The following is a 27,897-nucleotide window of genomic DNA, read 5'->3' on the forward strand; positions in this document are numbered from 1 at the left end:
TCCAGCCAGGCTAGCCAGGGTCCCCCCAGTCATTGTGTCGCTGCTGGGAACAGTAGTACACCGCTCACCCACACTATATAGCATTGTGTTTACTGCCACTCTGTGTCTCTGCTGGGAACAGTAGTACACCGCTCACCCTGTATAGCATTGTGCTCTGTGTCGCTGCTGGGAATAGTAGTACACCGCTCACCCACACTATATAGCATTGTGTTTACTGCCACTCTGTGTGTCTGCTGGGAACAGTAGTACACCGCTCACCCTGTATAGCATTGTGCTCTGTCGCTGCTGGGAATAGTAGTACACCGCTCACCCACACTATATAGCATTGTGTTTACTGCCACTCTGTGTGTCTGCTGGGAACAGTAGTACACCGCTCACCCTGTATAGCATTGTGCTCTGTCGCTGCTGGGAATAGTAGTACACCGCTCACCCACACTATATAGCATTGTGTTTACTGCCACTCTGTGTGTCTGCTGGGAACAGTAGTACACCGCTCACCCTGTATAGCATTGTGCTCTGTGTCGCTGCTGGGAACAGTAGTACACCACTCATCCACACTATATAGCATTGTGTTTACTGCCACTCTGTGTCTCTGCTGGGAACAGTAGTACACCGCTCACCCTGTATAGCATTGTGCTCTGTGTCGCTGCTGGGAATAGTAGTACACCGCTCACCCACACTATATAGCATTGTGTTTACTGCCTCTCTGTGTCTCTGCTGGGAACAGTAGTACACCGCTCACCCTGTATAGCATTGTGCTCTGTGTCGCTGCTGGGAATAGTAGTACACCGCTCACCCACCACTGTATAGCATTGTGCTCTGTGTCGCTGCTGGGAACAGTAGTACACCGCTCACCCACACTATATAGCATTGTGTTTACTGCCACTCTGTGTCTCTGCTGGGAACAGTAGTACACCGCTAACCCACCACTGTATAGCATTGTGCTCTGTGTCGCTGCTGGGAATAGTAGTACACCGCTCACCCACACTATATAGAATTGTGTTTACTGCCACTCTGTGTCTCTGCTGGGAACAGTAGTACACCGCTCACCCTGTATAGCATTGTGCTCTGTGTCGCTGCTGGGAATAGTAGTACACCGCTCACCCACCACTGTATAGCATTGTGCTCTGTGTCGCTGCTGGGAACAGTAGTACACCGCTCACCCACACTATATAGCATTGTGTTTACTGCCACTCTGTGTCTCTGCTGGGAACAGTAGTACACCGCTCACCCACCACTGTATAGCATTGTGCTCTGCGTCGCTTCTGGGAACAGTAGTACACCGCTCACCCACACTATATAGCATTGTGTTTACTGCCACTCTGTGTCTCTGCTGGGAACAGTAGTACACCGCTCACCCACCACTGTATAGCATTGTGCTCTGTGTCGCTGCTGGGAACAGTAGTACACCGCTCACCCACACTATATAGCATTGTGTTTACAGCCACTCTGTGTCTCTGCTGGGAACAGTAGCACACCGCTAACCCACCACTGTATAGCATTGTGCTCTGTGTCGCTGCTGGGAATAGTAGTACACCGTTCACCCACACTATATAGAATTGTGTTTACTGCCACTTTGTGTCTCTGCTGGGAACAGTAGTACACCGCTCACCCTGTATAGCATTGTGCTCTGTGTCGCTGCTGGGAATAGTAGTACACCGCTCACCCACCACTGTATAGCATTGTGCTCTGTGTTGCTGCTGGGAACAGTAGTACACCGCTCACCCACACTATATAGCATTGTGTTTACTGCCACTCTGTGTCTCTGCTGGGAACAGTAGTACACCGCTCACCCACCACTGTATAGCATTGTGCTCTGTGTCGCTTCTGGGAACAGTAGTACACCGCTCACCCACACTATATAGCATTGTGTTTACTGCCACTCTGTGTCTCTGCTGGGAACAGTAGTACACCGCTCACCCACCACTGTATAGCATTGTGCTCTGTGTCGCTGCTGGGAACAGTAGTACACCGCTCACCCACACTATATAGCATTGTGTTTACTGCCACTCTGTGTCTCTGCTGGGAACAGTAGTACACCGCTCACCCACCACTGTATAGCATTGTGCTCTGTGTCGCTGCTGGGAACAGTAGTACACCGCTCACCCACACTATATAGCATTGTGTTTACTGCCACTCTGTGTCTCTGCTGGGAACAGTAGTACATCGGTCACCCACCACTGTATAGCATTGTGCTCTGTGTCGCTGCTGGGAACAGTAGTACAGCGCTCACCCACACTATATAGCATTGTGTTTACTGCCACTCTGTGTCTCTGCTGGGAACAGTAGTACACCGCTCACCCACCACTGTATAGCATTGTGCTCTGTGTCGCTGCTGGGAATAGTAGTACACCACTCACCCACCACTGTATAGCATTGTGTTTACTGCCACTCTGTGTCTCTGCTGGGAACAGTAGTACACCGCTCACCCGCCACTGTATAGCATTTCTGTACTGCCACTGTACTGCTGCCAGTCAGCGTGTACTTTAAGGATAAGTGAAATGAAGAAGAAATCCTGTGAAAGAGGGAGGGGCAAGGGAAGAGGTGTTTCCCCTGACGGTTCACGTACAGGCCACAGTGGAGCACCAAAGAAAACCCACTCAATAGTTACCGCCCATGTTGTCCAGGAAATCAACCCTCACAAATCCAAAAGAACAGGACCAGATAATTAATTGGATGACCTCTCAAGCGTCCAGCAGTGGGTTAAGCAGCACCAGCACATCACGCACGAGGTCTGAGTCCTCAGCCAGTTACAAGGAGCCAGTGGGCACATAGCTGACACAACCGGCAGCGACACCACGCACACAACTGCCAAATAACCAGTCCGAAGAATTTCCTCAGGACACAATGGGGTATTCGCAGGAGCTATTCCCAGCCCAACAAACTTCCATCTTTCAAAGGTCAATGGAACAGCCAGAAATGTTGTGCCCGGATTCACAACCATTGACTGTGGGAAATGCACCGCGCACTGAAATGCAAGGCGAGTCCGAGGACTTTGAAACCCAAATCCCAGAGCAAGTTGGGCAGGAGGGGTTTCAATTGCAGGAGGTCGGCCGAGAAGATCTGGAAGACGACGTTGGAGTGTGCTGCGCAGAGGTTGTTCTGGGGAGCTCTACTCCACGGCGGCGGCCCACAATCACATATGACGAGTTTGAGGAGATGGAAGAGGAGGAGGGTATGGACAATGTTGACAGAGACCCAGATTTTGTATGTGAAGGAGAACATCGCCGTCGTAGCAGCACAGATGAGTCTGTTGAAGAACCCCCTGCTGCACGAGTTCGCCTTGTGCCACAAGGTAGGCGGCACGAAATTTCAGGCACCACAAGCGTGGAAATTCAAGTGAGACGCAAAAGAGGCGCAAACAGAAATCGCCAGCAAGGCAGGTGCTCCAAAGTCTGGCCTTTCTTTGAAGACTGCAGTGAGGATGGTACCATGGTGATTTGCAAAGTGTGCAAGACCCGCCTGAGCAGGGTGAAACATATTAACAACCTCTCCACCACCAGCATGACCCGCCACATGGTATCCAAACATCCCACTATGTGGGCGTCAGGACAGGGTACCAGCAACACTGCCTCCCTTGGGGTCACCAGACTCACCACCAGACCCTCCTCAGCAGCAGCAGTAGCCCAGCCATTGCGTGGTTCACAACAACATTCACAAACATCAGACGATGCTGACACTGTCACTTTCCGGAATAGTGCTCTTGAGGTCTCCCAGTCATCAAACACAACAACCAACAGCCGTTCAGTGTGCAGCCCTACGGTTCAGTTGTCTTGAGCGCAAGAGGAAATTGCCAGCAAATGACCCCCGGGCCGTGGCACTAACAGCCAGCATAGCCAAGCTTCTGGCCTGCGAAATGCTGCCATATCGAGTGGTGGAGACAAACAGCTTCAAGGGCATGATGTCAGTGGCCATCCCACGTTACGTGGTTCCCAGCCGCTACCACTTTGCGCGCTCTGCAGTGCCTGAGTTGCATGAGCACGTGGTCAGCAAAATAACCCGAAGCTTGAAGAATGCCGTTGCCTGCAAGGTTCACCTCACCACTGACACCTGGACGAGTGCGTTCGGCCAGGGTCGATACATCTCCCTTACCGCGCACTGGGTGAACCTTGTGGAGCCTGGCAGCGATTCCTCACCTGCTACGGCGCGGGTGTTGCCCACGCCGCAAACAGCTGCACCGCCGTCCCTCCCACTGGATAACAACAGCAGCACCTACCTCTCTGACTCCTTCTCCTCCAACGCATCTCAAAGCTGTATCCCATCCGGAAACGCTAACCCAGCAGCAGTAGCATCGTGGAAGCAGTGCAGCACAGCTGTTGGCATGCGTCAGCAAGCGTTGCTGAAGCTGATCTGCCTTGGGGATAAGCAGCACACAGGGGAGGAAATTTGGAGGGGAATAAAGGAACAGACAGATTTGTGGCTGGCACCGCTGGACCTGAAACCGGGCATGGTTGTGTGTGATAATGGGAGTAATCTCATTCGCGCTTTAAGGTTGGCTAAGCTGACACACATCCCTTGCCTGGCGCACGTGATGGACCTAGTAGTTCAGCGGTTCCTGAGGACATACCCAGGCGTGGCCGATCTTCTGTTGAAGGTGCGACGAGTGGCCAAACATTGTAGAAATTCCAGTACTGCTTCGGGGGCACTCGCCAAGATGCAGGAGCGCTTCAATCTCCCCCACCATCGCTTTCTGTGTGATGTCCCTACGCGCTGGAATTCTACGCTGCACATGCTAGCCCGCTTTTGCGAGCAGAAGAGTGCAGTGGTCCAGTACATGACGGCGCAGTACCGAGGCGCATCCGGACAGCTGCCAAGCTTCTGTGGATCCGATTGGGCCAACATGTTGGACCTCTGCCAAGTCCTCCAAAATTTTGAGCAATCCACATTGCTTGTGAGCAGTGACAACTCTTCAGTCAGCATTACCATACCACTGCTGTCTTTACTGAAGAAGTCAATGTTCAAAATCAAGGAAACAGCTGTCATGATGCAACTGGGGGAATCTGAAGGAGAAAACGATCAGCGTGATGATACCAACATCAGGCCATCCGCCTCAGGAAACGCTGGCCCCAGCAGCTATGACGAAGAAGAGGAGGAGGAACAGCTGGAGTTGGAGCAGGAATGTCATGCCACCACTGACGAGGGCCAGAGCGGTGCACGTTGGACTTCCACAATTCAGCGCGAATGGTCAGCAGAAGCAGACCAGGAAGAAGGTGACGACTATGATGCATCACAACAACTATCACAACGCTCACAAGAGGATGATGAGGATTCTGGCAGGACTCTGGCACACATGGCTCAATTCATGCTAGACTGCATTGAACGCGACCCACGCATTGTGCGCATTCTGGACAACACCAATTACTGGGTTTATACCCTTCTGGATCCACGGTACAAACACAATGTTCCAAAACTGCTTGAAGAAAGAGTCAGACAGGTCAAAATGGAAGAATACCAGCAGGCCCTTGTGGAGACTTTAGAGAGGAGATTGACATCCTCCCCCTCCTCTAGCCAGTTGTACGCCGACAGACTGACTTCCGCAAACCCAGGACGACCAGGAGGGCAGCAAACAACACAAGCCGCAGCTAGTGCCCAAAAGGGAATGGTATCGGTAGTGTCCTTGGAGTGGGAAAATTTTCTGACACCCATGCAGCAGCCCACAGAACAGCAAGCGTGCAGATCCACCTCCAACACCGATCGCCTGGAGAAGATGGTCAAGGACTACATGTCAGATGGCGTAGCTGTGTTGAACAATCCATCTGCACCCTTCAACTATTGGGTATCGAAGCTAGACACCTGGCACGAACTGGCAATGTACGCAATAGAGGTGCTGGCTTGCCCGGCAGCCAGCGTTATGTCGGAACGCTGTTTCAGTGCTGCCGGAGGCATCGTCACAGATCGGCATATCCGCCTCTCCACAGAAAATGCAGACCGTCTGACTCAAATAAAAACGAATCAATCCTGGATTGGAAACGACTACGCAACACTCCCGGACCCCAACCAAGTAACATGAACAATGAACATCTGTGATGGGTTAGCGTTTCCGGTCCCTGTTTATTGAACCTTTCATCTGTATTACATTTATGACTGCATGCCGACAAAATGCAAATTGCTATCCGCACGCTTCTTGTCCTCATGCAAGGCCTGGGTTGTTGTGTCTCAAAGCGTGGCCTTCTCTTCCTGCGCCTCCTCCTGTTCCATCACGTGTGCTGCTGCTGGCTTAGCGTTACCGGTCCCTTTTCCTGGAACATCTTATCTGTATTACATTTATGACTGCATGGCTTCAAAATGCATGCTATCCGCACGCTTCTTGTCCTCATGCAAGGCCTGGGTTGTTGTGTCTCAAAGCGTGGCCTTCTCCTCCTGCGCCTCCTCCTGTTCCATCACGTGTGCTGCTGCTGGGTTAGCGTTACCGGTCCCTTTTCCTGGAACCTCTTATCTGTATTACATTTATGACTGCATGGCGGCAAAATGCATGCTATCCGCACGCTTCTTGTCCTCATGCAAGGCCTGGGTTGTTGTGTCTCAAAGCGTGGCCTTCTCCTCCTGCGCCGCCCTCCTCCTGTTCCATCACGTGTGCTGCTGCTGGGTTAGCGTTGCCGGTCCCTTTTTATGGAACCTCTTATCTGTATTACATTTATGACTGCATGGCGGCAAAATGCATGCTATCCGCACGCTTCTTGTCCTCATGCAAGGCCTGGGTTGTTGTGTCTCAAAGCGTGGCCTTCTCCTCCTGCGCCTCCTCCTGTTCCATCACGTGTGCTGCTGCTGGGTTAGCGTTACCGGTCCCTTTTCCTGGAACCTCTTATCTGTATTACATTTATGACTGCATGGCGGCAAAATGCATGCTATCCGCACGCTTCTTGTCATCATGCAAGGCCTGGGTTGTTGTGTCTCAAAGCGTGGTCTTCTCCTCCTGCGCCTCCTCCTGTTCCATCACGTGTGCTGCTGCTGGGTTAGCGTTACCGGTCCCTTTTCCTGGAACTTCTTATCTGTATTACATTTATGACTGCATGGCGGCAAAATGCATGCTATCCGCACGCTTCTTGTCCTCATGCAAGGCCTGGGTTGTTGTGTCTCAAAGCGTGGCCTTCTCCTCCTGCGCCGCCCTCCTCCTGTTCCATCACGTGTGCTGCTGCTGGGTTAGCGTTGCCGGTCCCTTTTCCTGGAACCTCTTATCTGTATTACATTTATGACTGCATGGCGGCAAAATGCATGCTATCCGCACGCTTCTTGTCCTCATGCAAGGCCTGGGTTGTTGTGTCTCAAAACGTGGCCTTCTCCTCCTGCGCCGCCCTCCTCCTGTTCCATCACGTGTGCTGCTGCTGGGTTAGCGTTACCGGTCCCTTTTCCTGGAACCTCTTATCTGTATTACATTTATGATTGCATGGCGGCAAAAAGCATGTTACCTGTGCAAAGAAAACAGACATTTCCCGCATTTAAGCAAAAAAATCCAATGCGCTCCAATCCAGAACTCTCCTCACAAAGAAACGACAGGCTTCCCCAGAGTGCAGCTCCTATCTTACTTGGGAACCAGTAAGGGGCTGTAAAAAACAGTGAAAAAAGGGGAGGACAAAAGAAGAGCTCTCTGGTGCATTACCTTTTTAATATGCTTCCTATAAGCAAGTAAAATCACACGTACAATGTTAAAGTTAAAAAGTGCACTTATCACACTGAGGAGAACATCCCCACGTCCTCTGGATGTTGCATCCGTCCAATGCTTCTCCTCACTATGGCCAGTAGCGGGGGAACCGATCGGTTTCTAGCAGCGGCGGATCAGGGAACACGGAGACGCTAATGGCAGCTGCCTTGCGCCTGTTGCGTCATGACGCGTTTCGGCGTTCCACGCCTTCGTCAGATGACGCAACGGCGCAAGGGACGCGAATTTGTATGCGTCTGGTTGCCCAGCAACAGCCGCCTTACCATACGGCAGCCCTGCTGGGTCACAAAATATATAAACAAAAGGATGCGCGCGCACCACCGGCGCCCTCACAGCCATGCCCATACATGACACGTCAATCTATATTAGTACAGGAAAGGGGCCAATTCATAAAATAAATTCATCGGGGCCAATAGAGACATTTCATAAAACAGTCTAAAAATTATGTAAATTTAAAAACATTTTTTCCCCACTTATACATATATCCATAAAACGATATACGCATGTCGTATACGGAAGAAATATCCAGGAGGCAGCGGGGAGCTTACCCCAATGGTTCTTCTCCACAGCTCATAAATCACAACTCTCCATATGACATTGGTCAATACACATACATATCTCCCCAATACATGTATACATATATATATATATATATACACATATATATATATAAAAATCTGTGCAAAAAATGTACAAAAAACGATCCCTAGGCTTATTCCTGCCCATATGGAGATCAATTTTATACAAATGGTCCAACATCATGAACTTTAATAAAAGGGTTAAAAATACTAAATACTTCAAAAGAATATACTGTCAACAGTGCACTAATCCCTTCATAGAGTCCCATACACATCCATACTCATTCGTGAAATTATAAAAACCTCACGAAGATGGGGACAAAGGACTAAGTCTTTAAGAATAGCAAAAAATAATAATGAATCATTCATTAGTGCCCCTCCCAGGACCATGGTATGGGTGCTCGAACCGGAGCTAGGCCATTTGGAGGATAGGAGAGGAACAGGGGGGGGGGGGGGGGGGAGGAAAGGGGGGGAGGTATGGGGAGGAAAGGTAGGAGGGGGGAGTGAGAAAAGGGAGGGGGGGGGAAAGGGGGGGGGGGAAAGGAAAAGAAAAAGAAAAAAGGGGGGGGGAAAGGGGGGAGGGGTTAAGGAAAAAGGGGGGGGGGGAAAGAAGGGGGTAAGAAAAAGGGGGAGGGGAGAGGGGGGGGGGGAAAGGGGAAAAGAGGGAAAGGGGGTCCGGGCTAATTGGTGAGTGGAGTTATTAAATGTAAGTGGCCACTTCCAGCCCTTCATTCAGTCCTACTGGGGCTAGGGAGTTAAATCTAAAGATCCAGAAGGATTCTCGTTCGCATAATCTCTTATATCTCGCCCCCCTATTGAGGTCCCTTGAGATCAATTCTACTCCCATTATCCTCAGACTATCAACCCTACCCTCATGGGCTTCCTGAAAATGCTTAGGAACTGTGTGTTTGATACAGCCCTCCTCTATTTTCCTCCTATGTTCCCCCAATCTTTGTCGTAGGGGCCTTGTGGTTCTGCCTACATAGCTTTTATTTGGACATCCACAAGTGAGCAGATAAACCACAAAGGCAGAACTACAATTAATGAAGTCCTTTACCTTCACAACCTCTCCATTCCCATCTACAACTTCTGAGACCCGATGCTGAATGTATTTACAGCAGCCACATCGTTTTTTATTGCATTTAAAGTTACCGGCCAACTGAGGAAAGAAAGTTGGTCTCTCAATTGGTGGGTTTTGAATGTTACTGGGCGCAAGCTTATTTTTGATCGACCTAGCTTTCTTGAAAATTACGTCAGGACAAGTGGGCAGCTCATTCTTCAACCAAGGGTCCTGCAGAACTATAGGCCAATTTTTCTTTACAATGTTTTTAATTTTCATGGCCCTACTATTAAAGGTGGTAACAAATGTAGGACCTCCTTTATTGCCTCCTCTCATACTGTTGTTATAGGCTGACTTGAATTTTTCCTTTCTTTTATAATTGTTACCCTTATCCTTACCTCTAAACTCATCCTTGACTCTAGAGATAAACTGTTCCTCATAACCCTTCTCCACAAATTTATTTGCCAAAACCTTGCCCTGTTCATCATAATCCTTATTTAAAGAGCAATTTCTCCTTAATCGACAAAATTGACTTTTAGGTATATTCTGGATCCATCTGGGAAGATGACAACTAGATACATGCAGGTAGGAATTTCCTGCCGTTGGCTTGAAGTGTGTTTTGGACTGTATGCTATTGTTAGAAAGATCAGCCATTAACGTAAGATCCAAAAATACAATACTTTCCTTATCAAATACATGTGTAAAAGCTAGATTAAAAGTGTTATTGTTACAATATTCTACAAAACAATTGAATTCCTCTTCCTTGCCATCCCATATTATCAATACATCATCGATAAACCTCGTATAAAACACCACATGTTTCTTAAAAGGATTTTCCCCCCAAATGAACATTTTCTCCCAGAAGGCCATGTATAAATTGGCAAAACTGGGCGCGAATCCTGCCCCCATAGACGTGCCACAGGTCTGTAAGTAGATGGAGTTCATAAATGAAAAGAAATTATGTGATAGTGCAAACCTTAATAGATCTATAATGAAATTAATTTGATCGGGCGCAAGGTCTTGATATACCCCAAGGAAAAATCTGGCTGCCTCCAAACCCCTCTCATGAGGGATACATGTATATAAAGAGGCCACATCGAGAGACGCCCAGCAATAGCCATTCTCCCACCTGTACCCAGAAAGCAAGTCAAGCACATGCTGGGAGTCCCTCGTGTATGCCTCCGTGCTGACCACACATGGCTGCAAAAAATAGTCAATATAAGTGGAAACATTCTCAAGTAAACCACCCATCCCAGCCACTATAGGTCTCCCAGGTGGCTTCTCACTGTTTTTGTGTACTTTTGGTATTGTATAGAAATATGGAGTTTGTGGGTATGCAGGTTCCAAAAACCTTTTCTCTTCACCACTTATTAGCCCTTTTTTATGGGCATCAGTGGTGATCTCAAAAAGCTTCCCCTTAAACTCCTCAGTGGGATCCTTTGTTAATTTGGTGTATGTGAGTGTATCACCCAACAACCTCAACCCCTCATCCTTATAATCTGTGAAGTTTAACAACACAATCCCCCCTCCCTTATCTGCCTGCCTGATGACGATCTCTTTGTCATCAGACAGGTTTTTCAGGGCCTCCCTCTCCTGTATACTCAGATTATATTCTTTTGGCCGGTTCTTGTTGGTGCAGATTTCCCTTAATTGTTCCAGTACAGTCTTGTAGAAGGCATTTATATACTGCCCTCTACTATGTACCGGATAAAATATGGATTTGGGCCTGAACGGGGTATTTTTTATCTCATCGTTTGGCAGAAATTGTAGCCAACTTTCATCGTCCAAATCATTGGACTCGAACCCCCCCGACTCTTGCCAAAGGGATTCCAAATCCTGCATGACCTGCGCATCGCCGAAGTCGCACAACTCTCGACCATGCGCAGGACCGGACTCTGCCGGGGAATCAAACCCTTCCAAACCTCCATCTATCTGATCAGGAAGTGTATCCTTTTTGCTTTTGATCGTAAAGAACCTTTTTAGGGTGAGAGTGCGCACAAACCTGTGCAGATCCTTAAACAAGGTAAACTCGTCTGGATTAGAGGTAGGGGCAAAGTTTAGCCCTTTGGCCTAGCTCCGGTTCGAGCACCCATACCATGGTCCTGGGAGGGGCACTAATGAATGATTCATTATTTTTTGCTATTCTTAAAGACTTAGTCCTTTGTCCCCATCTTCGTGAGGTTTTTATAATTTCACGAATGAGTATGGATGTGTATGGGACTCTATGAAGGGATTAGTGCACTGTTGACAGTATATTCTTTTGAAGTATTTAGTATTTTTAACCCTTTTATTAAAGTTCATGATGTTGGACCATTTGTATAAAATTGATCTCCATATGGGCAGGAATAAGCCTAGGGATCGTTTTTTGTACATTTTTTGCACAGATTTTTATATATATATATGTGTATATATATATATATATGTATACATGTATTGGGGAGATATGTATGTGTATTGACCAATGTCATATGGAGAGTTGTGATTTATGAGCTGTGGAGAAGAACCATTGGGGTAAGCTCCCCGCTGCCTCCTGGATATTTCTTCCGTATACGACATGCGTATATCGTTTTATGGATATATGTATAAGTGGGGAAAAAATGTTTTTAAATTTACATAATTTTTAGACTGTTTTATGAAATGTCTCTATTGGCCCCGATGAATTTATTTTATGAATTGGCCCCTTTCCTGTACTAATATAGATTGACGTGTAATGTATGGGCATGGCTGTGAGGGCGCCGGTGGTGCGCGCGCATCCTTTTGTTTATATATTTTGTGACCCAGCAGGGCTGCCGTATGGTAAGGCGGCTGTTGCTGGGCAACCAGACGCATACAAATTCGCGTCCCTTGCGCCGTTGCGTCATCTGACGAAGGCGTGGAACGCCGAAACGCGTCATGACGCAACAGGCGCAAGGCAGCTGCCATTAGCGTCTCCGTGTTCCCTGATCCGCCGCTGCTAGAAACCGATCGGTTCCCCCGCTACTGGCCATAGTGAGGAGAAGCATTGGACGGATGCAACATCCAGAGGACGTGGGGATGTGCTCCTCAGTGTGATAAGTGCACTTTTTAACTTTAACATTGTACGTGTGATTTTACTTGCTTATAGGAAGCATATTAAAAAGGTAATGCACCAGAGAGCGCTTCTTTTGTCCTCCCCTTTTTTCACTGTTTTTTACAGCCCCTTACTGGTTCCCAAGTAAGATAGGAGCTGCACTCTGGGGAAGCCTGTCGTTTCTTTGTGAGGAGAGTTCTGGATTGGAGCGCATTGGATTTTTTTGCTTTTATCTTATGAGATTGTGTTGGGACACCTCTGCTGCACCTTTTGAGAACTGACTGATCACAAAAATGGAAGAGTCTGGTGAGACTCCCAAATGGGAGAGCTTTAAGAACGATATTCATGAACAATTAATTATGATAAATGCAAAAGTGGCCGCTGAGCCACAGAGATTTGTCTGCAGGAATGCTGCAGAAATTGTGAATGACGGTGGGATGAAACAAAAAGTTGATGACATGATAAAATTGTTTAGAGAATTAGAGGATGCTAGGAATTACGAATGTACCCAGTGGTTGGATTCTTCATTCTTGCAGGAATATATTGACTTTCACATCTCTCCCAGGGGGTTGCGTAACAAAAAGAGTTGTGATTTTCTTGAGAGCGATTTGCAGAAATTGTGGCAAGAGGCAGCTGAATACTGCACCACCACGTGGATGAAAATAGTGGTGGTGCAGAGAGAAAGAAATCTTAAAAAAGCCCGTGCCATTATTCCTGATATCCTCAAAGAATTAGAATGCTACAAGGAAATGAGTGATTTTAGAGGATGGAATGATAAAGTGGATAATACAGGCAAAAGGTTCCAAAAAGAGCTTTTAGACAAGAAGCTCTCAAAATTTGAGAGGGACAGGGTTGATTATGCTTTGGGTCAGGTCTTCCAATGGGAGGATCACCATTCCCAAAGGTCCATTAGAAATAGAAGTAATAACAACAAGAGAAAGTCAGAACCCTGTGGAATGGATGATCAATTAGCCATGGAGGAGGTGCAAAATTCTATTGTACAGGCTATAGATAAGAATACAAGTAGAGAAAATGAATGGGTGGAAGTTAGGACCAAAAACAGTTACAAAAATATAAATAAAAATAACAAAAAAAGTCCCTCTAAGGATCCCTCCCTTCAGATCAATAATCGTGAAGCATTCAGGAAAGATAGAGATAAGACTCGGTACAGGTCTGAGAACTACACTCGCCATTCCAATAAATATGCCCGTAACCATCCCAGTGGAAAACCCGGGAGTAGAGAACATTTTGAAAGAAAAGATAGAGTTTCATTTGGGTATCAGGGAAGAAGAATAGACCCAAGAACTTCCCCCAATAATGCACCCTCCAAAAACCCAAACAGGAGAGCTTTTGGATTCCCACACACGGGCTCCGGGGGTTCTCCTGATGTTGACTTAAGTGCCCCCAGGTTTATGAACCGATACCTTGGCCGGAAAATTCGTGAAGGTGCCATTCCAAAAAATAAGCACAGAGGGGGAAGCCTCACCCCCATTAGGGAGAGAACCTATGACAGTTCCAAAACCCTTAGAATACCACAGTGGACTGTCAATAGCACCACAAAAGAAATAATTGATGTCTCTCCCCTTCCTGATACTGGGGTCCGAAAAGAAGCCCCCGTGGACCTGCCTAGGGTTAGAGATGAACCTTCGCTTCAAATGAGTGGAGACAATCTTGTCTCCATCATCAGCTCAGAAAGCGCCATTAGAGACCCACGACAGGACTCTTTTTTAGGGGTGAATCTTCCACAATCGGCAAAAAGGCCCCTGGAAGAGTCAGAAGGGGAAACCGAGGAGGAAGGAAAATCCAAAAAAGGAAAAATAAATTAATGATAGAAACAGCGCCCTCCACTATAAGGATTTTTAATTTGTCCTCACGGGAGTTAAATGCCGTAGAGACGAGTCTCTTGAGAAAAGGGCTAAACTTTGCCCCTACCTCTAATCCAGACGAGTTTACCTTGTTTAAGGATCTGCACAGGTTTGTGCGCACTCTCACCCTAAAAAGGTTCTTTACGATCAAAAGCAAAAAGGACACACTTCCTGATCAGATAGATGGAGGTTTGGAAGGGTTTGATTCCCCGGCAGAGTCCGGTCCTGCGCATGGTCGAGAGTTGTGCGACTTCGGCGATGCGCAGGTCATGCAGGATTTGGAATTCCTTTGGCAAGAGTCGGGGGGGTTCGAGTCCAATGATTTGGACGATGAAAGTTGGCTACAATTTCTGCCAAACGATGAGATAAAAAATACCCCGTTCAGGCCCAAATCCATATTTTATCCGGTACATAGTAGAGGGCAGTATATAAATGCCTTCTACAAGACTGTACTGGAACAATTAAGGGAAATCTGCACCAACAAGAACCGGCCAAAAGAATATAATCTGAGTATACAGGAGAGGGAGGCCCTGAAAAACCTGTCTGATGACAAAGAGATCGTCATCAGGCAGGCAGATAAGGGAGGGGGGATTGTGTTGTTAAACTTCACAGATTATAAGGATGAGGGGTTGAGGTTGTTGGGTGATACACTCACATACACCAAATTAACAAAGGATCCCACTGAGGAGTTTAAGGGGAAGCTTTTTGAGATCACCACTGATGCCCATAAAAAAGGGCTAATAAGTGGTGAAGAGAAAAGGTTTTTGGAACCTGCATACCCACAAACTCCATATTTCTATACAATACCAAAAGTACACAAAAACAGTGAGAAGCCACCTGGGAGACCTATAGTGGCTGGGATGGGTGGTTTACTTGAGAATGTTTCCACTTATATTGACTATTTTTTGCAGCCATGTGTGGTCAGCACGGAGGCATACACGAGGGACTCCCAGCATGTGCTTGACTTGCTTTCTGGGTACAGGTGGGAGAATGGCTATTGCTGGGCGTCTCTCGATGTGGCCTCTTTATATACATGTATCCCTCATGAGAGGGGTTTGGAGGCAGCCAGATTTTTCCTTGGGGTATATCAAGACCTTGCGCCCGATCAAATTAATTTCATTATAGATCTATTAAGGTTTGCACTATCACATCATTTCTTTTCATTTATGAACTCCATCTACTTACAGACCTGTGGCACGTCTATGGGGGCAGGATTCGCGCCCAGTTTTGCCAATTTATACATGGCCTTCTGGGAGAAAATGTTCATTTGGGGGGAAAATCCTTTTAAGAAACATGTGGTGTTTTATACGAGGTTTATCGATGATGTATTGATAATATGGGATGGCAAGGAAGAGGAATTCAATTGTTTTGTAGAATATTGTAACAATAACACTTTTAATCTAGCTTTTACACATGTATTTGATAAGGAAAGTATTGTATTTTTGGATCTTACGTTAATGGCTGATCTTTCTAACAATAGCATACAGTCCAAAACACACTTCAAGCCAACGGCAGGAAATTCCTACCTGCATGTATCTAGTTGTCATCTTCCCAGATGGATCCAGAATATACCTAAAAGTCAATTTTGTCGATTAAGGAGAAATTGCTCTTTAAATAAGGATTATGATGAACAGGGCAAGGTTTTGGCAAATAAATTTGTGGAGAAGGGTTATGAGGAACAGTTTATCTCTAGAGTCAAGGATGAGTTTAGAGGTAAGGATAAGGGTAACAATTATAAAAGAAAGGAAAAATTCAAGTCAGCCTATAACAACAGTATGAGAGGAGGCAATAAAGGAGGTCCTACATTTGTTACCACCTTTAATAGTAGGGCCATGAAAATTAAAAACATTGTAAAGAAAAATTGGCCTATAGTTCTGCAGGACCCTTGGTTGAAGAATGAGCTGCCCACTTGTCCTGACGTAATTTTCAAGAAAGCTAGGTCGATCAAAAATAAGCTTGCGCCCAGTAACATTCAAAACCCACCAATTGAGAGACCAACTTTCTTTCCTCAGTTGGCCGGTAACTTTAAATGCAATAAAAAACGATGTGGCTGCTGTAAATACATTCAGCATCGGGTCTCAGAAGTTGTAGATGGGAATGGAGAGGTTGTGAAGGTAAAGGACTTCATTAATTGTAGTTCTGCCTTTGTGGTTTATCTGCTCACTTGTGGATGTCCAAATAAAAGCTATGTAGGCAGAACCACAAGGCCCCTACGACAAAGATTGGGGGAACATAGGAGGAAAATAGAGGAGGGCTGTATCAAACACACAGTTCCTAAGCATTTTCAGGAAGCCCATGAGGGTAGGGTTAATAGTCTGAGGATAATGGGAGTAGAATTGATCTCAAGGGACCTCAATAGGGGGGCGAGATATAAGAGATTATGCGAACGAGAATCCTTCTGGATCTTTAGATTTAACTCCCTAGCCCCAGTAGGACTGAATGAAGGGCTGGAAGTGGCCACTTACATTTAATAACTCCACTCACCAATTAGCCCGGACCCCCTTTCCCTCTTTTCCCCTTTCCCCCCCCCCCTCTCCCCTCCCCCTTTTTCTTACCCCCTTCTTTCCCCCCCCCCCTTTTTCCTTAACCCCTCCCCCCTTTCCCCCCCCCTTTTTTCTTTTTCTTTTTCTTTTCCTTTCCCCCCCCCCTCCCTTTTCTCACTCCCCCCTCCTACCTTTCCTCCCCATACCTCCCCCCCTTTCCTCCCCCCCCCCCCCCCCTGTTCCTCTCCTATCCTCCAAATGGCCTAGCTCCGGTTCGAGCACCCATACCATGGTCCTGGGAGGGGCACTAATGAATGATTCATTATTATTTTTTGCTATTCTTAAAGACTTAGTCCTTTGTCCCCATCTTCGTGAGGTTTTTATAATTTCACGAATGAGTATGGATGTGTATGGGACTCTATGAAGGGATTAGTGCACTGTTGACAGTATATTCTTTTGAAGTATTTAGTATTTTTAACCCTTTTATTAAAGTTCATGATGTTGGACCATTTGTATAAAATTGATCTCCATATGGGCAGGAATAAGCCTAGGGATCGTTTTTTGTACATTTTTTGCACAGATTTTTATATATATATATGTGTATATATATATATATATATGTATACATGTATTGGGGAGATATGTATGTGTATTGACCAATGTCATATGGAGAGTTGTGATTTATGAGCTGTGGAGAAGAACCATTGGGGTAAGCTCCCCGCTGCCTCCTGGATATTTCTTCCGTATACGACATGCGTATATCGTTTTATGGATATATGTATAAGTGGGGAAAAAATGTTTTTAAATTTACATAATTTTTAGACTGTTTTATGAAATGTCTCTATTGGCCCCGATGAATTTATTTTATGAATTGGCCCCTTTCCTGTACTAATATAGATTGACGTGTCATGTATGGGCATGGCTGTGAGGGCGCCGGTGGTGCACGCGCATCCTTTTGTTTATATATTTTGTGACCCAGCAGGGCTGCCGTATGGTAAGGCGGCTGTTGCTGGGCAACCAGACGCATACAAATTCGCGTCCCTTGCGCCGTTGCGTCATCTGACGAAGGCGTGGAACGCCGAAACGCGTCATGACGCAACAGGCGCAAGGCAGCTGCCATTAGCGTCTCCGTGTTCCCTGATCCGCCGCTGCTAGAAACCGATCGGTTCCCCCGCTACTGGCCATAGTGAGGAGAAGCATTGGACGGATGCAACATCCAGAGGACGTGGGGATGTGCTCCTCAGTGTGATAAGTGCACTTTTTAACTTTAACATTGTACGTGTGATTTTACTTGCTTATAGGAAGCATATTAAAAAGGTAATGCACCAGAGAGCGCTTCTTTTGTCCTCCCCTTATTTCCCGCATTTAAAAGACAGTTTTCCCTTTGAAACTTTAAAATCGATTTTCTCAAAAACTATAAGCTCTTTTTGCTAAAAAAAAAATTTCCTCTTGTACCCACTCCCAAGGTGCACATACCCTGTAAATGTGGGGTATGTAGCATGTAAGGAGGCTTTACAAAGCACGAAAGTTCGGGTCCCCATTGACTTCCATTATGTTTGGAGTTCGGCTCGAACACCCGAACATCGCGGCCATGTTCGGCCTGTTCGGCCCGAACCCGAACATCTAGATGTTCGCCCAACACTAGATGGTGCACACCAGAGCAGTTCGTTTTTCCACAAATGCAAACTTGGGGGCTGCAGCATTTTTTAGATTTTTGAGGCATTTCTGCCTCAATGTTAAAGTATAGGAAAGTGGAAAACCGCTCTGAAAAACGCTAGATCAGAGCGGTTTTCCAGGCGTTTTTGTTATAGTAGCTGTTCAGTACCAGCTTTACTGTAACAACATTTGTAATTTGCTAAAACGCTCCAAAGATGCTAGGCATTAGGCCTGAACGATTTTAGGAAAAAATTGATTTGAGCGATTTCTGTCTGAAATTGCGATTTCGATTCACGATTTCCTTCAAATCAAGCTTTGTTCCTCCTCTGTCCCCCTGTCTCTTTGTGCCCCCTTTGCCTCTTTATGTCTCCCTTGGGTCTCTCTCTTGCCCCCTTTGTGTCTCTGTGCCCGCTTTCTTTCTCTGTCTCTCTCTCTGTGCCCCCTTCTCTCTGAGCCCCTCTGTGTCTCCTGTGTCTCTTGCTGTGCCCGCTCTGTCTCTCTGCTCCTGTGTCCCTCTGTGCCTCCTCTGCCCCCCAAGCTGCATCAGTTCTGGACATAGCTTCAAGCATGAGTCCAGCGATGCCTGTCTATCCACGTCGCCTCCTGCAGGCTAGAATTTATGGAATACTTCCTGTATGTCATGTGACATACAGGAACCCGGAGTTTTGCCAAGCACAAGAGTCGGCAGACGGCGATAGAGGACGGTCAATGTTTCGACTCGTGTAGAAGGTATGTCCAACGCTGCAAGCCGCACACGCCGGGACTTTGGCGTAGTTTGAAGCCACTTCTTCAAACTTCCCCCATGTGAAAATGACGTGATCGCGATAATTGGCGCTTTGACGATTCCAAAATTATGATCTTGGTGATCACGATTTTGGTTTAAATTCGATTTATCTTTCAGGCCTACTAGGCATGTTTAGAAAACCTCTCTAAACATGCCTAGAATCAATCTGAAATCTGCTTCAAAAACCTCTAGCGTTTTGCGGATCTGCTAGAGGTTCTTGGTGTGCAGTGGGCCAGATTGGTATAACCGTACCCTAAAAATGTTAACTGTTCTTACCACGGAAAATCTCACTGCAGTATTTATTGAGTTATTAGCTCACTGCTAGTGCCACATCGCACCTTTACCGTGCTTGGGCATTTTATTTATTTATAAATAGGCGGATATGAGATTTTGTTCTATTATTGGTCAGCTCCAACCTTTTATAAACAGGCCAAATCAAAGCACACCCAGCGCCCTTCTGTGATGTACAGCATTGCACTGTGACATACAAAGCAATACTTTCTCGTTACTTTAGGAATATGCCTCATAAAGTCTGTCAAACAATTATGCCCCATATTGTCCCTATATGTATACAAACACCTACCTTAGCTGAGCAGCATGAACTGACAGAAGAGAAGGAGAGAAAGTGACTTTCCACTGTGAGAAAACAAGAGCATTTAGCAAGACAAATCTAACATGGCTATTTGCTGTTTCTCTGATCAGGGTTAGCAGTGCAAGATAGAGGACAGCAGAACAGACATTAGACTTATCTAATGCAATTACAAATGATTGGTTTGGGTGACTGTGATTTAAGGCTGCCTTGTTTGACTGTATGCTCTGTAAAGTGCTGTAAAAGATGTCAGTGCTATATAAATTTACGGTAACAAAATTAAACATAAAATTCCAAGTACAAAAAGCTCAAAGTTACAATAACTACAGTGGCATGCAAAAGTATTCTGCCCCCTTGAAGTTTTCCACATTTTGTCACATTACTGCCACAAACATGAATCAATTTTATTGGAATTCCGCATGAAAGACCAATACAAAGTGGTGTACAAGTGAGTGGAACGAAAATCATACATGATTCCAAACATTTTTTACAAATCAATAACTGCAAAGTGGGTTGTGCATAATTATTCAGCCTCCTTTGGTCTGAGTGCAGTCAGTTGCCCATAGACATTGCCTGATGAGTGCTAATGGCTAAATAGAGTGCACCTGTGTGTAATCTGATGTCAGTACAAATACAGTTGCTCTGTGACGACCTCAGAGGTTGTCTAAGAGAATATTGGGAGCAACAACACCATGAAGTCCAAAGAACACACCAGACACACACAGAACACACCAGACAGGTCAGGGATAAAGTTATTTAAAATTTAAAGTAGGCTTAGGCTACAAAAAGATTTCCAAAGCCTTGAACATCCCACGGAGCACTGTTCAAACGATTATTCAGAAATGGAAGGAGTATGGCACATCTGTACACCTACCAAGACAAGGCCGTCCACCTAAACTCACAGGCCGAACAAGGAAAGCGCTGATCAGAAATGCAGTCAAGAGGCCCATGGTGACTCTGGAGAGATCTACAGCTCAGGTAGGGGAATCTGTCCATAGGACAACTATTAGTTATGCACTGCACAAAATTGGCCTTTATGGAAGAGTGACAAGAAGAAAGCCATTGTTAACAGAAAAGCATAAGAAGTCCCGTTTGCAGTTTGCCACAAGCCATGTGGTTGACACAGCAAACATGTGGAAGAAGGTGCTCTGGTCAGATGAGACCAAAACTGAACTTTTTGCCCAAAATGCAAAACGCTATGTGTCGCGGAAAACTAACACTGCACATCACTCTGAACACACCATCCCCACTGTCAAATATGGTGGTGGCAGCATCATGCTCTGGGGTTGCTTCTCTTCAGCAGGGACAGGGAAGCTGGTCAGTTGATGGGAAGATGGATGGAGCCAAATACAGGGCAATCTTGGAAGAAAACCTCTTGGAGTCTGCAAAAGACTTGAGACTGAGGTGGAGGTTCACCTTCCAGCAGGACAACGACCCTAAACATAAAGCCAGGGCAACAATGGAATGGTTTAAAACAAAACATATCCATGTGTTAGAATGGCCCAGTCAAAGTCCAGATCTAAATCCAAACAAAAATATGTGGCATGATCTGAAAACTGCTGTTCACAAACGCTGTCCATCTAATCTGGATGAGCTGGAGCTGTTTTGCAAAGAAGAATGGGCAAGGATTTCAGTCTTTAGATGTGCAAAGCTGGTAGAGACATACCCTAAAAGACTGGCAGCTGTAATTGCAGCAAAAGGTGGTTCTATAAAGTATTGACTCAGGGGGGCTGAATAATTACGCACACCCCACTTTGCAGTTATTTATTTGTAAAAAATGTTTGGAATTATATATGAATTTTGTTCCACTTCTCACGTGTACACCACTTTGTGTTGGTCTTTCACTTGGAATTCCAATAAAATTGATTCATGTTTGTGGCAGTAATGTGACAAAATGTGGAAAACTTCAAGGGGGCCAAATACTTTTGCAAGCCACTGTATATTCACGTTACATGAGGGCTTATTCAGCAGGGCTCTGCACAGTACAACGGAGCTGATTCACAGCGCTTTTACGATGAATTATCTCACCTTACCATATTAACTCACAATTCAAGGAACTGTAACCAGGGATTGAACTTCATCCCACTTAATGGGCTTGATTAACTAAGACAAATAGCACGCCTTATTAAAGTTAACACGCCCTATTAGAGTAGCATAGCGAGCAAGCAGGTCGCGTGGATTGCCAATTAGCAGACATGCGTTTCGTAGCGCTCGCTATGCTACTCTGATAAGGCGTGTTAACTTTGATAAGGTATGTTAACTTTGATAAGGCATGCTATTTTTCTTAGTGAATCAAGCCCAGGGGCATAGCTAGAAATGATGGGGCCCCATAGCAAAATTTTGGTTGCCCCCCCCCCAGACGATATTGCAGGGCCAGCACTATGCAGAACGTGTCACTAGCCTGAAGGCTAGTAATGTGTTCTGTTGCCACTGGGCAGCACGATGGTGCAGTGGTTAGCACTCTTGTTGCTATGTCAACATCTGCAAGGAGTTTGTATGCTCTCCTTGTGTCTGTGTGGGTTTCCTCCGTGCACTCTGGTTGCCTCCGACATCCCAAAAACATACAGATAGATTAATTGGCTTCCCCCTAAATTGTCCCTAGACTATGATACACACACTACACGCTACATACAAAGACATATGAATTTGATAGAGACTAGATTTTGAGCTTCTCTGAGGAACAGTTAGTGACAAGACAATATACTCTGTACAACGCTGCGGCAAATGTTGGAGCTATATAAATAATAATAATGTGGGGACGGAAAGGCCGATGGATCAGCACACAAGTGCCATTACACAGGGGAGGGCAAGGTGAGTAGGGAGAATAGTGCACTGAGGCTGAGCTGAGTTGTTCTATAAAGCTGATGGCTTGATGGCTGACGGCCTTTGGGGGCTGCTGTATACATGCTGGATTTTGGGCACAGACAGTCATTATTGCCCAAGTTTTATCTAGCATGCTTATACAGCTACAGTATATGGCATAGAGAGAGCTATGGAGCATGGGTCACAGAGAGTTAACAGTAATCATTACATTGCCTAGATCAAACACAAAAGAGCTTATTTTTTACCTTTATGAGGACAGTGCACACAGTCCCCCATAAACATGTCACTTTTTCCTGATACAGATAACTGCTGTCTGGGCCATCACAGCAGAGCAGGACAGCGATACTTTCCTTGTTGCAGCTCACGTTATCACACCGTCCTGTGCCTGCACTGCACTATACTGCAGAGGTACAGAGGTTGTGCACATCAACAGAGAGCTGCTACTATGTGAAAATAATAAGTGGCTTGGGGGGGGGGGGGGGGGGGTCTGTGCACGGATGTTGTGCTTTTATATTTTATAATTTAATTTTTTTTAAAAGTGCTCTGCTGCTGGGAGGGGCCCCCTAGTGGCAGAGGGCCCCATAGCAATTGCTATCCCTGCTATAGTGATTCCTACGCCCCTGATAAAGCCCATAAGATGATACCCCCTTTCCCATGAGAAATCTTTACCTTTTCTCGAATAGATCATCAGGGACAGCTGTACGGCTGATATTGTAGTGAAACCCTTCCCGCAGTGTAATGTCAGGACCTAGGTCCTGACAGTTTCCTGTCTGTGAGTCTTGTTGCATTGTGGGAAATAAAGCCTGTTTCCAACTGCCAAGCAACACTTATCTCACTCTATGCATATGTATATCTATAAAAAACTAAATAAATAAAGAACCTCTGAGGCCCGGCCAGGGCCGTTTTGTGGGGCAGGAGGGGTCACAGCATGAGGGGAGAGCATGGCCACCTGAGGGGGGCCACTCCTCCCCACCAACCTCCGGCTCTCCCCTTAGCGCTCCCCCTCCAGCATTATTAGGTGACAGCAGCGGCAGGCAGGAACACAGACATACCTCCATGCTTTCCACTGCTGATGGTTCTGCTCTCTAAGCGTCTGACGCTACTTCCTGTTTACCAGGACGTAGCATGAGGCACTTAGAGATTGGACCTCCGCGATGGAACACATAGAGGTATGCCTGTGTTCCTGCCACCTATTATGCTGGGGGGAGTGCCTGAGGTGAGGGGGGGGGTGGCCCCCTCCCTTCCGATGTAGGCGGCCATGTTCTCCCCTCATGCTGTGACCCCTACTGCCACCCAAAATGGACCTGTGCAGGGGGGGGGGGGGGCATCCAAATTTTTGCAGGGGGGGCCAGTGATTTCTAGTTACGTCCCTGAGCTGCAGATGGGAACCATGAATTTTCTCTCCTTATTTAACTTAACTCATGGTTTATCTCTCTTTATTTGACATAACTCATTATTTATCTCTTTGATTATTTCATGCATTAGCTCTCTTTACAATTAAAGTGAATAAAAAGTAAGCCTAGTGAATCAACCCCATAGGGCCCAATCCAATTCACTTTGTCTCCTAGGTTTTCTCCTGTTTAAAATAACTTTAGCACTCTGCAATTGAAAAAGTACCAAAAAGTAGGTAAAAAGTACTGTCAAATTTTGTATTTTCTCGCTTGCTGGTGTCTTAAAAGGCATTAGGCATGATCCAATTCACTTTTTCTCCTAAGTTTTACATCATAAATAAAATGCCTTTTAAGCCATCAAATTGAGCCTGCGCAGTACAGCCCGCTGAGCCCGGAGGACGTCCGATGACGTCAGCGCGCCGGCGTGAAACGCATATTGAAGCGCAGAAGAGGCCCGACCTGGCCACCGGCCTGGCCAGGTTGGGTCGGCCACCGGGAGCCTGCGGAGCGGCGCCGAGGGCACCTCCTGCCTGCCACGGGCTGGAGGAAGCCCCAGGTAAGTGGATATGGATTTTTATTATTTTTTTTTATTGTCCCTGATATTTTATTGAATCAGATGGTCTATTAAAACCTTGGGCCCTTTTGACCATTTTTTAATTAGAATTCACTGGTGAGCCACACAATATTGCATCAGTCAGAATAAAGCGAGCATTGGCAGTGTTCCAATAAATATTTAATCAGATTTATGCTGAAATCGTATTGCTATTGAGCAGTGCAGAACAGTAATCCAGATAAACAACATCAGGGAGATAGCAATTGCTTGGGATCAGTGAATAATGGCGCACAGTGCCTATGCATAGAAATGGCGCCGCATTAAAAAGATACGCTTATCGCTATTTATCGTTAGTACTGCATAATAATGGCGCCCAGGGAAAAAAAGAAGAAAAACGGCACACACTAACGTTATTTATCAATAGTGGCACACACTAACGTTATTTATCAATAGTGGCACACACTAACGTTATTTATCAATAATGGCACACACTAACGTTATTTATCAATAGCGCCCTACATAAGCCAAACTGCAGAAGTTATTTAACTGCAAAACGATGAATGGATTTAATGTAGCACTGTCAAGGTTAGGGTTAGGCACCACCAGGGGGGTCTTAGAGTTAGGCACCACCAGGGGGGTGCTTAGGGTTAGGCACCACTGGGGGTGGTTCTTAGGGTTAGGCACCACCAGGGGGGTGATTAGGCACCACCAGGGGGTGGTTAGGGTTAGGCACCACCAGGGGGTGGTTAGGGTTAGGCACCACCAGGGGGGTGGTTAGGGTTAGGCACTACCGGGGGGTTTAGGGGTTAGGGATAGGTACAGAGAGGGTTCTGTGTGTTAACGCTAAATAACAATAAGACTTTAACACTAATTAACAATAAGGCTTTAATGCTAAATAACAATAAGGCTTTAACGTTAAATAGCGATAAGCGGCAAACGGATTAGCGGCAACACTGTGCGCCATTATTCACAGGCGCCATTTTCAGATGGATGCTTCTTTTAAAGTGTTGCCTACCTGGCTGTTGCGCTGAGTCTCTGGCTTGGAAATATTATGCAGGTGTTCTGGCTGCCTGCTTGCTGTCTACGTGAGTTAGGCACTTTGGCTGTGTGTGTGTGTGTGTGGGGGGGGGGGGGGGCTGCCATCTTGCTGGTGTTATCAGCACTAGGCTCAGAAGAGTTAGAATTCCTAAGCATTTCTATATGGGGAATGAAACGCTAATAATTCGGACTTGTAGGCAAATTTTAATGCCGATTTGCATGCAGCTTGAAATCAGCAGGAAGTAAGTTTAACTGGCCCAATCCCAAGCTCCACACAATGCACACTAAAATTTGCAAATTTGTCGGTTAATAGCATCTTACTGACCCTACTGTTAGCACATGCGCTGCACGTGTGTCAGTTTGTTGATTACTCCAGTGGTTTTTTAATTCTGTCTACTGCTGTGCTTTGCAGTCACCTCATCCAGTCAGCTGAAACAGTCAGAAAGAATTAGTGCTTTCTTGCAGGGGAGGCTTAAAGGGCACCTGAACTGAGAGGGATCTGGTGGCTGCCATATTTATTTCCTTTTTAAAAAGAACCTGAGGTAGAGAGTTTTGTTAAAGAAACAAAAAACAAACATGCTACCTGATCCAGGGGGCTGGCTGGATGTCCATTACTGCCACTCTCTGCCGGTGCTGCATCCTGCAATCTGCGAAAAATGAAAAACCCCTGGGGTCACAGCGCTGCAGCTCTGGTTCTGTGTGTCTCAACACAGAGCAGGGAGGCGGGGAAAAGGAAGAGCTGGCCAGGTAGAGCAGTGGAAGGGGTGTACCTAACGCCAGAGTGGGCATTTTACAGGAGTGCCTCTCCTGTAAGGGATGACCCTGCCCCTCGTATATAGCCGACAAGCAGCTTGTTGCCATTTTGGGTGGTGACAGGGTGGCTGAGAAGTTGCGTAGGGGACACAGGCATGGCACAGAGCAGGGAGCATGCCTCTGTGCCCCATCTGCCGACAACCCCTCCCTCCTCCGCCTTGTCTCGTCAGTGTTGTCGGAAATGAACGTGCAGCTAATATAGTCACACAAGTATTTTATTAATGTCAAAATAGCAAGAAACAATGCAGTAGCACACAAGTAGTTATGCAATACAGACCGTAGCATGCTAATACGTCACAAAGCAACAATAATGGATGACGCCCTTATCACAACCTCATCCGACTGACAAGGCGGAGTCCTTACCACCATCCTTATAACCGTAGTTGGTGCTGGACCAGATGGCCTTTTGGCCTCCGACAATCACAGATTATAGGGCTGAGTAATTAAAGACGATAAAATCAGTTGAATGCTTAACCAGAGCATTAGCATTGTTGCATTCCTAAAAGGGAGATTTCAATACAGGACCAATGGGGCCTCAAACTGACAACTTTTACGGTTCATTAAATCTAAACAAGACTTCTTATCCAAGGCTAAAGGCCTAGTAAATTAACTGTATCCAGACATTAACTAGTAAAGAAAATATCGGGTGGTTCTTCCATGAAGCAATGTGAATCACGAGCTTCTGGGAGGCATCAATTAGAGGGCGGCAAGAGGCGGCTCCCCTCCCCAAATGTTCCCCTCCTCACACTCCGTCTCCGCCTCTCTAGATGCACAGCGCCGCTTCACTCACCTGCTCTCAGCGATGGGATCTCCAACCGCCCATCCTGCATCCTGTGGCAATGGCTACAGCAGTGCTTTATGTGACCTGTTACATGCTGCCGGGTCACATGAGGCACCACTGTAGTCAGAGAGGAAGCAGGACTTCACGTGTGGCTGGTGATCCCATCGGAGCAGCACATACCTGGCATCCTGGTGATCAGATGCTGGCTGGGGGACAGCAGGGGGGAGATGCTTACAATGTATTCTATTGCTTCAGGCGGCAAAAAGTCTAGAACCGACCCTGGAAAATATCATAATTATCAAAGTAATGTTACTCAGAGGTTGTAGACTACACATTTTGATGAAGAATACTAATGTACATAGCAAGGGGGAGTGACAGGAACGCCAAGGGAGACACAGGGAGGTGGGTGCTTCAACCAGACCAGGAGTCCCTCCTAACTCGCCTATCCCAGACCGTGTGAAATCTCCCTGGCTTAACCTCTGTAGGCATTTATTAGATTTTTGTATGGAAGTTCTTTTTCCACTAACTCAATCCATTCCTGCAGTGTAGAGACATGAGGATAGCCAGCATCTACCTTTTATTAACCTAGGGGAGTGCAAAGTCTGAAATGAAAGTCTTGTCAGAAGAGGGAATCTCCTCATCCGACAAATAGCAGGATCCAGAGTGCAGGGCATCCCACGTGATTGTGGAGAAAGTCCACTGTATCCTGTAGTCTTTTATGGGTGGACCGAACCACAGAAGATGTAAAATGGAGGCAATGAAAGTTTGACAATGGGG

At 46.3% G+C, this 27,897-nt stretch overlaps 2 protein-coding genes across 2 annotated transcripts in view; both read right to left on the minus strand.

Annotated features, from left to right (window-relative positions):
• The window catches only part of LOC137541926 (protein kinase C theta type-like), a 17,694-nt gene extending 5,843 nt beyond the window's left edge, over positions 1-11,851 (minus strand). Inside the window, exon 1 of the mRNA XM_068263493.1 lies at positions 11,755-11,851. Within this exon, the coding sequence (XP_068119594.1) occupies positions 11,755-11,851 (97 nt within the window). The remainder of the gene's footprint in view (positions 1-11,754) is intronic.
• The window catches only part of LOC137541586 (sterile alpha motif domain-containing protein 10-like), a 358,765-nt gene that overhangs the window by 206,572 nt on the left and 124,296 nt on the right, over positions 1-27,897 (minus strand). The window lies entirely within an intron of this gene.

The sequence above is a fragment of the Hyperolius riggenbachi genome, chromosome 12, assembly GCF_040937935.1.
Source record: "Hyperolius riggenbachi isolate aHypRig1 chromosome 12, aHypRig1.pri, whole genome shotgun sequence".
Classification (NCBI taxonomy): domain Eukaryota; kingdom Metazoa; phylum Chordata; class Amphibia; order Anura; family Hyperoliidae; genus Hyperolius; species Hyperolius riggenbachi.